This window comes from Phragmites australis, chromosome 13 (genome assembly GCF_958298935.1).
Source record: "Phragmites australis chromosome 13, lpPhrAust1.1, whole genome shotgun sequence".
Classification (NCBI taxonomy): domain Eukaryota; kingdom Viridiplantae; phylum Streptophyta; class Magnoliopsida; order Poales; family Poaceae; genus Phragmites; species Phragmites australis.
The window spans coordinates 31444652-31459272 of record NC_084933.1 but is presented as its reverse complement, the minus strand read 5'-3'; the positions used below and the strand labels follow the sequence as shown (position 1 = coordinate 31459272).

At 46.4% G+C, this 14621-nt stretch overlaps 2 protein-coding genes across 2 annotated transcripts; both read right to left on the bottom strand.

Annotated features, from left to right (window-relative positions):
• Nucleotides 1-8619: 8619 nt before the first annotated feature.
• Nucleotides 8620-9729, bottom strand: LOC133888125 (probable CCR4-associated factor 1 homolog 11). Its single transcript, XM_062328255.1, has one exon. It carries the CDS (start codon nt 9592-9594, stop codon nt 8746-8748), a length of 849 nt encoding a protein of 282 aa, XP_062184239.1. The 5' UTR covers nt 9595-9729; the 3' UTR covers nt 8620-8745.
• On the bottom strand, nt 9603-13670 carry LOC133888126 (ubiquitin-conjugating enzyme E2 variant 1C-like). The gene is made up of 3 exons (XM_062328256.1): nt 13559-13670; nt 13129-13475; nt 9603-12240 (listed from the first exon to the last, which is right to left on the bottom strand). The coding sequence occupies exons 1-3, from the start codon at nt 13593-13595 to the stop codon at nt 12097-12099; spliced, it is 528 nt and encodes a 175-aa protein (XP_062184240.1). The 5' UTR covers nt 13596-13670; the 3' UTR covers nt 9603-12096.
• Nucleotides 13671-14621: the final 951 nt, after the last annotated feature.

Below are 14621 nucleotides of genomic sequence, written 5' to 3'. Positions count from 1 at the left end.
GAACCTGATTATTTTCTTTATCAGGGACTGCACCGTTGTTCATATGCAAGTACTGATGCATGGGATTTACCTGAAATTTGAGTACGCTCATCCAGTTTTCTCAATCTGATGGGTACAAAGAACTGAAATGTAGTTGTCAAACTGCAAGTATTACTTCCTCTGAGGTTTACCTAACCGGCCAACACAAACAGCAAGACCTAAAGGCAAATATATGAGATCAGGAATAAATGCCCTCTTGATCGTTGGGCACTTGTTTTATATCTATGGTGGCGACCACTTGTTGAATAAAATTCCTTCTGTATTGCCAACTTGCCATTTCTTCTAGTAGCACTGCTCTACTTGTACTGCTATGCAAGTTCTCTGAATGTTGAGTAAAAGTGACTAGTGGTCACAGAATTTTGGAGCATTTAAGCAAGTTTGGCTAACCATGAGACCGAATTTATAGCACTCACCTCTAAGGTGTCTCTTTTCCGTTATTTCTTCTTTTGTTGCCTTATCCTCATACTCAGATGTGGCATGCAAGTGCAAGCAAGCACAGGATCCATACCATCTGAACCAAGAAACTTGTGACACATTCATTGATGCCACTCTCCAGTAGTTTCTGCTCAGTAGGTGGCTGGTATGAAGGAGTAACACCCAATGAATTAGATCTGCAGGGATCACGTTTGATATGAAATATTTCCAAACATTCTACAACCGATGCAACATTGACTCAAGTCATTCAGAAATCACACCATTCAGGGAAACAGTGAGGCTGTCCTTACTCATGCCGTAGAGAAGCAGCAAAATCTTCTATAGGATCATATATACAGAAGAAGTGCGGAAATAATTAATGCTTGCATAAAACGTGCATTGCCCAACATGAAGTTTGCGACAAGAGGAGACCACGGCGTTGTCCTGAATGCGACGGATCGATTAATCCAGCAGGGCTCCATGCCAGAGCATGGCCAGGAGCTAGCTCGTTCAGTTTTAGCCATCAGGATGTTATCTTCAGTAACCAGCCTCTTATATTTATATTGCCTCTGAAATCATAGCACGGTTTATCTTGGAGGGAAAATGTACTGAATGATAGTAGGTACTGCCAAATATCAGCATATGGAATTGTACTATCTTGTCGGTGGCAAGGCAGCTGATGCCTTTGCCTAGTTGTGTACGGCAAGATGCTGGCTGCAGAGGAGATGACTGTAGCTTAAAGCCTGTATGCTGTTCTGTTTGCAATAGTATTAGTGGCAGTTAGATCACGCGAAAACACATCTCAGATGCTCTTATTTTATTTTACCTTTGAAGGGAACACATCTCAGATGTGCGATGTTATGCAGCAGCTTTCCATCGCGTAATCAATACGCTGCATGCTAGCCTTATGCATATGATTCACGTTCATATATTAATTTTGCACGGAGTAAAATTAGGGAGACCTGTCTGAATGCATTCCCTGCAATTTGTCAAATCATAGGTTAAAATTATGAGTAAAATTGCACATATTTGCCTTAAACAGTCTCATCTTTTTTATGATCCAATTTAAATTTGCTCAGTTCAAACAAGGAAGATGTAAATTGTTGGAGAAATATCTCAGTCCACAGATAATGCTAAGGGATGCCGTTAAGAGTTTCTCTGGAGCTCTTAGGCTCTAGACACCCTGCAAAAGCTAAATCTTTCGGAGGCCATGAATGCCTCCAACCACCGCCTCTCGAGACAGGGGAAGAAGCTGGCCTCCAGAAGGAATGTTAGCAAAGGGAGAACATTAAAGATAATTGGTCTGACACAAAGTGATCGGCAGTTAATGCTAGTGTAAGTGGTGGCCACTCTAACATCCCAGTACAAGTGGGAGCCGGACTGACACCTTGGATAGTGCGGCACCGTAATAGGCGACCGACTGAGTATAAATGCCTTTAGAGCCAATTTGCACCACTGTATTGCCATAATAGATAATATCTTTTGCTTAGGGGTAATTACATCCTACCTAGGTCTATGTTGTGCGATTCGACCGGCCCTAGATCTCTGTGGTATAGTGATAGTTTGTATCGCTATCTCTGTAAGAGCATACTGGCATATTTACACCCTAAATGGCACTATAAATACAGACATATGACCATCAGGTCAGAGAACGAATCTTATTTACTATCAACATGCTTTTAGTTTTCTCTCCTCTCTACTTCTTTTTCAAGCTTGAGTCTCCTCTCTAGAAGAGACTCATCGCCGCACCCATGCAAACGTATGCACGACAGCTGTGATCGAGCACACCGTGTGCACCCACTAGCTCCGTAGCTGAGTGGAACGACGGCCATCCGGCCACCACCGACCTAAAAACTTGGGTTGGCATGGAGGCCTAAGCCGGCGCGAAGGCGTTCCAACAATGGTGCGGAGAGGACCACGTCGCACCCCAGGGGGTTACGGCTGAGGTCGCAGCCAGACAGGCTGCCCTCGAATGGTTCTTGGCGCTCGAGCCCAGGGGCATTCATGCGTGGACCCGGCCCCAAGACGCCTCCTATGACGATGCTCAGGGCACCTTCATCGAGCTAGTGTCCTCTGAGAGCCTGGTCGCCCGGTGGCCCCAACGGCCTTCCCGTGTAGAAGCAGACTCTAGGGAAACCACCAGCCCCGAGGGGGTGCAAATCCTAACGACATCCTTGGCACCAACCACAAGCTCAAGAACCACTGGAAGGGAACTGGTGCATCCTACACGGACCCGGACGTGGCCACAATACAGACAACTGTCGAACCCTCATAGCTTTCCAGGAGGATTACCTCAAGAGACAGACGGGACATCTGACAAGGGAAAAAAGCTGCCGACAAGCGACCTAGGGGTCGCAAGCCTGCAGTAGGCCGTCGGGCGGGCGACCGGGCCTTACCGAGCCCCCCTCGGCCCGCTATGCCGCCCTCGGCTTCGCCATCGTCGACCCAACAGCTTGAGTTGGCACGGAGGCCCAAGCCAGAGTGGAGGCTGACTGGTGGACCCCGCGGTGAGGGGGAGGAGGCGGCATGCAGATCAGACCTTGGCTCGTGAGCCAGCCGAGATGGTTCAAGCTTCTGTCAAACCCGAACCGAGCCTAAATTTCAGCTTGAAAAATTGACTAAATCGAGCCAGACTCAGCTCACTCACAACCTAGCTCGTTTGAACCAAGCCACTCGTTTCCACCCCTACTGGTGAGTGGTTGTTGTTTGTTAATCACAGCTTTTTAATGGAGTGGGGGGGGGGGGGCAAGGCAATAGGCAATGGCAAATGATGAGATGCAATAATGTGGAAGGGTGCATACATGTCTCCACACCACAGTATATACTACTATTCCTTGTATGCTATCCACGGAATGGACAGCTACAAGAACGATGATAGCCAGAGAAAAAGAATAGGAGCATCAAATCTTGCCTCTGAATCTCAAATGGGCATGCATGCATTGCTGTTGCTGACCGCTACCGCTTTGTTTTATAGCCAATGTCAGCCATATGATGCACCTCTTTTTTTTTTAGCCAAGGGTAGGGATTATATTAAACTTTACCACAGTACATCCCTATTTTATAGAAAGAATCCTGGACAACATAGAAATTGCACAATGAGCTTATCTAGGACCTTCCGGCATCTCGCTCCCCTCTTGTGGCCTCCATCTCCCGACACGCCAAAGATGGATGGAGCCAGAGAGAACTCGTACCGAATCCGCGGAGCAACCTTAGATTTTGAAATGCCGCATGAACTGACGCCTCCAGAGCAATCTGAGACGCGTGTAAACCGTTGAACTATTTCATTTGCTGCTGGGCTGAAACCAAAGTGGATAGGTCGTCAGGAGCAGGATTCCAGGAAAGTACTCGGAGCTCTCGTTGGATATATAGTTAGAAACCCATGCATGATGCGGAAAGGGAGGACACACAAACACTCGCTCGGTGAGGCCATCCGTTGGGAGACAGTGCGCAACAAGATCCACGTTAAAAAAAAAAAAAAATGATTCCCGCGCGTGTGACGGCAGAGTGCTGCCCCTGCCTCTCATCATCATCAACTGATGCAAAGGAAGGTGCATACTACCTACCACGGCTAGGACCGAAGGGGAGGCAGCAGAAAGCAGGCCAGCTTTACTTTAGCTCATGGCGATGGAGTTGGGCATCGTCAGTTTGTCCCTTGCATGCAGCGTAAACAACCCACATGATGCAAGCTTTTTGAGATGGGCAGCCGTTGCCGGTGTGACAACGACACATGCATCGTCGTTTGGTACGTCAGTTCATTCTGCTTAAAACCTTGGTGAGACTCACCTGACCTGGCATGATGCAAATGGAATCCTTGTCAAGAACACAACCTAACAGGTGCCTAACTCTAAAATGCTCAGCTCGAGACAGGTGCAACGACCTGCAATTAAACTGCTAGTACTAGTTCTTTGCTGTGGTATTTTTTGCGTCCAGGATACCTTCAACAGAAACGCCTTAATCGTTCGGTGATACCAAACGCTATGAACATATACTGTGATAGACTATAGTACCTGCCGTAGTTCGTCAAGGATGTAACAGCCATGGCAAACGAACATTAGGCTCATTCCCTTCAGATGAAACGTCGGCATCATACGGATTTTTTCTGTCTAATTGGTTTGCAAGCATGGTGCCGCATATACAATACAACCATGCTTAAAGAGAAAGAATGACAAAAAATTTATATAAAAGTCTCAAACTATAATAAAAACAACAAAATCTCCTTACTAATCTTCAGTTGCCATGCTGAAAATATTAATTTTCTCTAAAACTGTTCTACATGAGCAGCGACCCCACAGCAAGCGTCCATCCGAACGTCCATTATGACGTGAAAAAACGACAACAGGTGGCGAGCCTTTTATGGCGAACCGATGGCTCTTGACAATCGATGGCGAACCCGTTGTACATGGCTAAAAACCAATTTTACTGCACCAAAGGGAAAAAAAGACAAGTTACAAATAGGGCACAACTCGATAAGAGGATAAGGTTCAGTTCTGAAAAGTGTCAGACTTTTATCCCAGCATTATCGAGATAGTCTGATCGATGTGAAATGACATGTCTGAAAAGAGTAGTACTTTAAAAGGGTTACTCCTCGATCCGATGGCGAGCCTTTTATGGGTTGTGAGTTCTGACAGTTAAAAATCTTGAGATCGCACGGAATAGTATAGTACCCGTCACCTGGGGGCCTATGATTGCCCGCAGGATAGCGATTTGGTCATTTGGATACGTTATACACTCCTCCACCTCATAGAGGAGTGTATTCGATTGTTTGTGTGTAGTTGATGATTTTCTTTTATTTAAATATCTAAGTGTTTTTATATGAGAATCATAACGAAACGTAATATAAATACGTAGCGAAAAAACTACAACTATCTGCAAGTTTCGAAAACCTAAAAAAAGATATAAAAAACTAAAATAGAAGATTCAACAAAAAATGGATCTCATGATTGGAATTGAATACTAAATTCCACAACAAACTAATCTATGACTCATGTCCATATAAAAGTTAAATCTTAAAAAAAGATCACTCAAGGATCAAGAGATGAACATCGGGTGAAAAAGATTTCCAAAATGATAGTCTAAAGGTAAGAGAATTTAAAACTCTGCCACATATATATGTGTATGTAAATTTTATGCATTTAGCATCAAGAAGAAAGGGAGCCAAGGTGTTAAAATTTTAGTAAAAAGCGAAAATCAATATCGAAGAGGAAAAAACTTGCACACAAGGCAAGGGAGCCAAGAGAGAGAAACTAGAAGAGGTGAATTCAAGCATATAAAACAAAATAAACTTCATTACTCAAAAAGCTTAGCCATATTTTAGACGGATTACAACTCTCACCCATTACAAAGGCTAAGCACGCATCCTACTCTCTTCTAAAACTCTAGCATAATGCTCTCATGAGTAATACAAGGGACTCAAAATGATTGGTTCGTTCTCTCCCATAGCCCCACCTCTCTATTTATAGACCTAGAAAACTTGACCTTTAAGATTTTTTTTTTCTAAAATACCTACCACCGAGAGCATTTTGGCTCAGTTTTTCTCTATACCCGGACGGCCTCAGTGTCTTCACGACTTGGCTTCGCCTTGACACAAGCTTTACGATGATGCCACGTACTCCTCCAGTCCTCCCACGGGTTTGAGGCCAAACCGTGAAACCCTAGCATGTTTCTCAAAGCATGACTAGCCGTCACTTGCTTCCACCTGAAGCAAGCGCTCCAATAATGACGCGCATCCTTGGTCTTGCAATTTGACCGCCGGCAAGTCTCTCCCACTCCCGATCTCTCGAGTCGCCTTGTCATTTGCACCAGTATCCTCTGTTTCATACTTTGCTTAACCTTCATGTGCACAGCTAGGATAACTCTTGACTCTGTCTGGACCTCCTTGATCGTCCGACATCAATACACTGGATAATCCGGTGTGTGCTAATTCACTGGACCACCTTTCTGTAATCTTTCTGCAACAAAAGGTCAGGTGCATTATCCGGTGTTCACAATCTCAGCACCGGACTATCCAGCATACATAATCAAATTTGACGCCAAAAATCTCCTCTCTGCAAAAAATACTTTGACGCTCTCAAAGTCTATCACCAGACCATCCGATGTTTGCTTCCATTTTCTGTTTCATCCCTAAAAATGGAAAATGGTCCGGTGCTCACTTCACCATAACACCAGACTATCCGGTGTGATAAAAAAAATCACACACCGGATATTCTGGTGAGGCATAATTTTTTGAACTCTGAAACAGTTTGCTCTAATTTAAACTTTAGTTAGCTATAAATAAGATCACACACACAAGGCTCATGCCAACCAAAATTATTTCAAATCCAATGTTATTATTGACTCATCACATGCAAATCAAGACATATTTCAACTTGGTTTCTTAGTTTCAGTCTGGCCTAATAGATGTAGGCTCATGCATCCGCTCATGTAGACGGATCCACTTATTAGTATCACGAAATTATCTTTGTACGAGCAATCAATCACAATTTCAATTCTTACATCCGTTCATACGGTCTCAGATTCAATCAAACAAACAGAAACTCAGCTCGACCTATCCAAACATACACAACCAATCAAACACTCTTCTTTTAAACAAATATGATTCTACTCAGTCTGCTTCCCCTCAACCTATATATACAATATACACAAATAACATTCGTACAAGCAACCAATCACATACGCGTGACATCCCTCCTTTTCATAGAGAACAGTCACCGTATCAAAAGTTCAGAACAAATACAGTAGTCCACCTGTGGGATACTTGTGCCGGCGAGGTTTCCGATACCTATCAAGACAGGAAAGATCAAGTTTCGGCAAGAAAATGCATTTCCAGTCTACATTTGCCATTTCAGCCTCGCTGCTAAAAATCAGACAAAAGGGAAATTGGATGAGCTGCCTGACTAGTTCATACTATCATCTCAATCGTTTCGATCTTATCATTTGCTGCTCACTTTAGGAAACATGGTATGCTGCGATTGGGTTGGTCAGTGAAATATACAGGAAACTGCTAGCCTACTACAAACACCAGGAAAGGAGACACAAGAGCTGCTTCACGACGTGCAGACAAGCAAGCTGCTAGTATTAGACCGAATTTTTGTTTCAATCATGGTGCATATTGTATAGCAGTATTCCTCGGCACCCATGTTGACTTTAGCACAATCATGTTCCAGAATGACGTCTCGGATGAACGAAATCTCGTTTCAACTGTAGATATTCTATCAAAACATAACATAACTAGTACTAATGTTTAATTATCGTTAAAATTGGTCACTTTTGGAAAAAAAATTGTTGTTAAAACAGCAAAGTACCGTGCACCTCTGTTTCAGTTGCTCTGAATAAAGTAGCGGAGGCGGTGTAAGTGTAACCATCAACGAAATAAAATACCTCCAATTCGATAATTGCGTGTGCTAAATTATTAGCTCAATGCAGAATTGCTTGACCATTCAGTGGATTGCTTGTCCAAGTGACCGATTGGTACCAGATACGTGCACCGCTGCCTGGGCCGTCTGAACAAAGATGGTGCATCTCTCACTGCCACTGGAATCAGATAAAAATTCCGATTCGACACTATGCCGACAGGAAACCGATCTTACCTGACTGTACACCGAGTGCAATGTCCCTGTGCCGGTTTCTTCCGATCATGACGCCGAAGCGATCACAGGCTCACAACTCAAACGCACCTCGCGGCCTCACCAACGTGCGCCTGCTCTGCTCGGCGTTTCTAGTGTCCGAGCCAGGCACTTCGTTTCAGGCGGGGTATAGGGCAATCCGTTGACTACGGCAAGGGGACGTTCCGTGAGCTCGGGCTATGCTGCGGCTGCTCTGTTCATACGCGCTTCAGGGAAAGAGCCAAATGGGAGTGGAATTTGAGCTGCTTTGCCTTTTCCTCACGCGTTCAGACCTTCCACTGCCGTGCCGGTCAAACGACTCCTCTGCTGCAGTGCTCTCCAACGAAGTGGTGGGATCAGTGTGACGGTGATCACACCAATTCAGACTGGATGCAGGGAAATTTCAATACGTCCCAGTCCTGCTCGGCTGTAGCAGCACCATCAGAAATTTAAGCTTTTGACGAGTTCATAAGCGGACCGGATACTCTCCGCGGCTCTCTGCTCCCGGAGGATTTCCCAGTCCAAATTTCAGAGAAATCTATCAGAAATCGGAGAAACAAAGAAATTAACCAACCAAAGAACCCTTTTTTTTCATGTTATTGTCCCAAATTGAGTTTGGGAGAGCTACACAAAGGAGGAGCAAATGAGCTCTGTACAAGAGAGAGAACCAGGCTTGTTTGACCTCTCTTGTTCATCTAAGCGCATAAGCCAGCTTGGAGTTCTTCTCGTCGTGCTCGAGCCCGAAGAGCACTCCGGCGCAAAACTCTACGCTGCCTTCCTTGGCGAAGTAGAGCTGCTTGATCTGCCGGAACGTGTCCCAGGTCAGCACGCTGTCGGAGCCGGCCTGGTGGCACCGCCCCGCCGTGCGCTCTACCTTGAGCGTCGCCGCCACGCGCTCTAGCCCACCGAAGAGGTCGCCGCAGTATCTCATCATGTGCTTCACGTCATACACTTGGCCGAAGTAGACGCGCACATATTTCAGAAAATCTGCCATCGATTTGGGCAGCTGTCGTCCCATGAGCAGCTTGATCAGGTACCCGAAGTCGTAGGCCGAGTGGAAGGTCACCCAAACCACGTCCGAGTTGCACACGAGCCCCGACGACATGAGCAGCGCCGAGAGCGTACGCGAGTCCACGCCGCGGGCGCGGTGCGCTGCGAGGTCGATGCCGTTGGAGGACAAGAGGCGGATGGAGTCAGGCGAGTGGCGGTGCACGCGCGGGTCGAACTCCCGGAGGTTGATCTCGAAGGCGAACGCGGGCGGCGAGGTCGGCGAGGCGGCGAAGGTGAGCCCCACCTGGATGAGGTGGAGCGCGTCGACGTTGGACTTGATGAGAGCGTAGCGCTCAGCGGCGGTGAGCGCGGCGGGGTGCTTGTTGGGGCGGTGGATCACGCCGGGGAACTCCGTGTCCATGGACACGTAGGGGAAGTGCTCGATCACGGTGCGGATGAACTTGAACTCCTGCTCCACGTTGTCCGCCCACACCTGCCGGATCTGCAAGGCCGGCTTCTTCTTCCCGGCGGCGGCGAACTCCGAAGGCATCGTCGCTGGCTTGCTTAATTCTTCGTCAGATCGAGGATTTGACTGCCAAATACAAACAAAATTGAATCTTTCTTCTTCCTCCTCTAGATTTCCGGAGATGAGGTGCGCCTTGGCTTGGTGAATGGGTGCTTGGGGCCGCGGGGTTTTATAGGATCGAGGAACGGGGCAGGAGCGTGCGAGGAATGGTAGGAGGAAGGCGGCGGGCGCCTGAGATTCGTGCGGCAGGGGGATCGACGGGTGGGGTGAAGGCGCGTTTATGGCGTGCGGGGAAGAAGGAAAGAATTGTTAATGATGATGATTGGGATTTGGGGCGTGTTTAGGTTGACCCAAGTGCACTGCACGAGTTCTAGAGAGAGTGAGGGAGGCTTCAGCGGAGCCCGACTTGGTCTGCACTAAAAAAAAGGTCGCTTCTCTGCGTTTAGTTTGTTCTCTAGCTAGCCACGGATGCGTCTCCCCCAGAAATTATGCACTGTTTTAGTCTTGAAGTTTATGCTTTAACAATTGATAGTAACTTCTTTTGCTGTCGATGATTGCCTCCTGCCGTTTCTTCGAACTGTGTTCTGTTTGGCCGTTTTGTTAAAAAAAAAAAAGCAAAATAGAGTTAGCGTTCTATTGCTTAGGATGCGTCCCCTGAAATTGTGCAATGTTTTGATATTAACGTTTCTTTTGATTTTACGAGTTCATCGCAGTAAGGCCAACCCCAACGGAAGCCTCATCCGCACCGTATCACTATGCCGCTGGCTCTTTTGCCGATCGATGTGCGAGGACAGCGCTCCAACAGCGACGGTATCCATCGGCACAGTGATGCGGGAAGAAGCTGACTTCGGCAAATTTACGGCAGGAAACGGAGGCTACATCACTATTCACAGCGTATGCACGTGGGTCCGAGGGGAGGAGGAGAGTAATAGAAGATAGGAAATAGGGTAGTTGTTGGAGATAGAAAAATAAAAGATGTTGTAATAGTGTTAAGGGATGCTGTAATAATGTTATAGAGGATGAATTTTTAAAATTTCTGTTGAAGATGGTCTAACGCTATACAACGAATGATATGTTTCCCTAGATTTCTGCTTTACGAAATAGTAGTGACGCTCTTACATCACTATGAAATTGTGCAATGTTTTACTTAGTAGCATTCCCACTTTCAGGGGGGAAATGGTAATTTTAATCTAAGGCTTCGTCTCTTAGGCTATGGAATGGTTTGTATCTTTCTGCTTTACAAAATGACAGTAAGACTTTCTGTTTTACTCTGAACATTTCTACTTTAAGAAAATGTTTGTTTTTATGGACATCTGGAGGAAAGCATTGGCAGACCACAAATTACAACAGCAACACAAAAACAACACAGCACTCACTCACAACCACAGGACACCGAAACGGAGTTGTGCGGTGGCTTAGTGTGGCACTCACGCTTTTATTCTTACTAGCAAAGTATTCATATTTTATAATAAAAATACAAATATTAGATGCGGTAATATTAAATATAAACTTAAGATATGTAGATTTAGATATATCATAGGCGCGTCGCTGAACAAATACGTCAAAATCGATACCGTAGTTTGATTTCAGATGGAATCCGAAAAAATTGAAGGAGATTATTTACTAATTTTCCTCCTAACCAGTAACACAGGTCTCGCATCCGTAGCCTGTAATACAGGGGGTTGGAGGACAAGAGTTGATTGCAAAAGTGGATATTTTTTTAAAAAATTAAGAAGGGTTTATTAGATAGTTGAAAAGTAAGGAGTGACGTGAGATCAACCCGTGTTTATAAAGTAGAGAATAGTCAGATGCCAAACCCACCGAATTAACTCAGATTCTCTTAGTTAAGTGACAGTGGAGAGTTCAGTGATTATGGACATGAATCGTGCCGGGACGCGTACGTTACGTGCCGGCGGTTGAAAAGGATCGGAGCTGCTCCTTCAAGAAAGTTTTTCACACGCGCTACGTAGCTAGTGTTGGTTCCTCCTATTGATTTAGCACTCAGCCGACTAGTTGCATCTGCAGCTGCAGCAGGCATGGGTCGGGTCATGATCACTCTGGACAATGCAAAGTTGAGCCAAGCACACGGCGGCCGGGTGACGAATGGAAGGAAGACCCAAAACAAAAGGCACGGCGAAAGGACGAGCAAGACCGACGCGGTCGCCTCCCGTTGATCAGTCAGTCTTCCCGTTGACTCGGCCGGCCCGGCCGTGTGTCAGCGTCACTCGCAATTGCGCTCAACTCAGGCTACCGGCTGGGCTGCTGCCCTCCGTAACTGACCGGGTAAAATACCAGTATGTTAATTCATTCACGGATGGGGATGGACGATCTCAGCCAGTCACGTACACTGCACCGTCTGCGTCGACTGCGTTTGGTGACTCTCCAGTGTCCAACTAGTCTTACCACCACTCCTCCGGTCCTGCTTCCGCGTGGTTGGTGACGAACGGCAATGATACGAACAAACAGACCAAAATTTTTGACTCGTTTTCTCGCCGGGAAATCATCATATGTACCGGCTGACTGTAGTTACTGGAAGAATGTTCCTTCTGGGGGCTGAACCAGGTTGCGGTTGTGCGGCGCGGCCATCTCCTTGTTCAGCTGTGTCAGGATGTCCTCCATGGTGTAGTCCCGCTGCCAGTTCGACAGCATATGGAACTTCTTGCCTTCAACCTGATCAAGTGAAATACCACAAAAAAGAAAAAGTCAGCCGGCAATGGAGTAATCCAGAGCAGTAATCACCGCATTTGAATGTTACTTGGTAATAACATTTGACACAATTCTTTGATTCCTAATTGCTTATTCCTTTATGAAAGCGTATGATATTTCACGCGATGCAAAATCGATTGGCCAGTTAGGCATATATATGTTTTAGAGTACAACCGAGGGAGAGAAATCAGGAGATTCTATCTAATCCTGGTCATGCCAAAGAGATAGCTAACTAGCCATATCTGGAGCCGAGATATCCGTACATGTCTAACACTTTAAATACGAACCAAAACGTACAGGAATGTCATTCAGTACATGCCTCCCTAGCCACATTAGCTAGCACTGTGTTTCAGGTATACAGAGCTAGTATATGTTTTGAAGAGGTATACAAGCTATTTAGTATAAGTCTCAGGTATAGCTCAATCTGTTTAGTCTGAAAACAAAATGGAACAACAGTAACACATCCTCAGATTCCTAACACCAACAGAATGTTGCCATAGTCTAGATAAAACCCAGTTCAAAATTTGGGATAGGATACCACTGATTTCTGGACGAATGTAAACAAGTGCACTGGACTACGAAGATACAATGGTAGCAAACGAAGCAAAAGAGTACAGGAATGTCATTCAGCAGCTCTACTGTACATGTCTCCCTAGCCACATTAGCAATTCATTCGAATTGACATTTTTGTTTAACCGAATGGACTATAGATTTGACCAGAGGAATGTGCAGGTCAATAGAACTGTTCAGCTAGGGCAAACTAGAGAGGGAGGCAAGTACAAATATGCGCGGTTCTCATACGTATTCGAGGGGAAAAAAAAGAGAGAGAGGGAGGCAGGGGACATCACCGACCAGGCCGGTGTCAGGGTTGACGCAGGTCATGTTGATCTGGGAGTGGAAGCGCACGGTGGGCGGCTTGTCGGGGTAGTCCTTCTCGCAGAAGAGCTTGAGCTGGTAGATGCGGCCCTCGTGCAGGGACTGAGGCGGAGCAACAACCAACACGCGCACGTATGCATGCAGGATGAGATTCAGATCAGATGAGGCGCCTGAATTCGTAGCGTTGCCGGAACCAGTGATGGTGCCGGTCCATGAGCGCATGAAGTTGTCGTCGCCGTCGTCCATGCCGTAGCTGACGGTGCCGTCGCTGATGCCCTTCTCGCCGCGCTCCAGCTCCTCCAGCAGCTGGAAGTTGCGGGGCACTGCACGGGAACAAGTCGTGACAAGCTAAACGCGCGCGCAGCAACCGGAACGGAGTATGGGCTGGACGAGTGAACGCGCGTACCGACGACGCTGGCTGACGCGCCGGAGCCCATCGTCATTTTGCGCGCGGTGGTGGTGCGGCCGTGCGGGGCAGAGGAGAAGGGTGCGATCCGGCGCGCGCGCGTGGAGATGGAAGCAGGACTCAGGAGAAGGCCGTGAGCGCGAGGCGGGGCGGCATAAAAAGAGAGGGGAGGGGAGCAGGTGGGCTGAATTTTTTGCAATTTGGTCCTTTGTGTAATTTTTTTGAAAAATAGACACCTGGTAAAACTATTTCTAGGAATAGACTTTTTTTTACAGGGTCTTGTTCTTTGATGCAAGGTGTAGATATTAAGGCGCTATAACCTTTGGCGTCGTAAATTGACATGTTAGACTTGGGGCGATGAAGTGGCATTGAACAGCGATGAAGTTGGCTATGGCGTTGTCCTTATAAAGAACGGAGGTGTATTATTTGGCGTTGTATATTTTGCCCCTTAGTGAATAATGTGAAATACAACAACAGCTTTGTTTTTTTTTTTTTGACACATTGAGATTCAAGACATCATAGTTGAACAAACCTAGATTTTCTTTTGGCCCGGCACTAACACCGATAAATTGGGAAAATATATCACGTCTAGGATATGATATAGTACAAATATTTGCCTATCTACTTCTAAGATACCATTAGCAACATGCATTGATAATGTACTCTAACCCTAAACAAGCTAACTCAAATTACAATACCATTGGCAACATTGCCACACAGTACTTGCTGATGTCACATCAGCATGTACAGATCTATGTGGCTTTGCAGGATCTTCTGTAGCATCTGATTTAGTTGTACATCATGTGGCTTCTTTGAGACTGCAGCGATGTGACGGTACGGCCCGACGAGCGGCTACAGGCAAAGGAGGCGGTGGTCAACACATGCATGTATGATGAGAGAGCATTGATTGACGACACGTTTTGACTCGAGACAAGTGGGTGAAGGCAGAGGAGAGTCAGCACCAGCGAGCACGTGGAGGTGGCGAGCGGCGAAGACTGGTCGATACGGGCTGGATCTGTAGCGGTGTTAACCTGGTGGTGGTGGATGGGTCGAGCGACGGTGA

Bases quoted from the DNA above. Each gene is read 5' to 3' on its own strand.
- LOC133888126 (XM_062328256.1), bottom strand. From the start codon at position 13,595: ATGACGATGGGCTCCGGCGCGTCAGCCAGCGTCGTCG. The intron at 13,476-13,558 runs GTACGCGCGTTC...GTTCCCGTGCAG, and splicing joins CGCGTCAGCCAGCGTCGTCG to TGCCCCGCAACTTCCAGCTG. The intron at 12,241-13,128 runs GTCGGTGATGTC...TCACTTGATCAG, and splicing joins TCAACCCTGACACCGGCCTG to GTTGAAGGCAAGAAGTTCCA.
- LOC133888125 (XM_062328255.1), bottom strand. From the start codon at position 9,594: ATGCCTTCGGAGTTCGCCGCCGCCGGGAAGAAGAAGCCGGCCTTGCAG.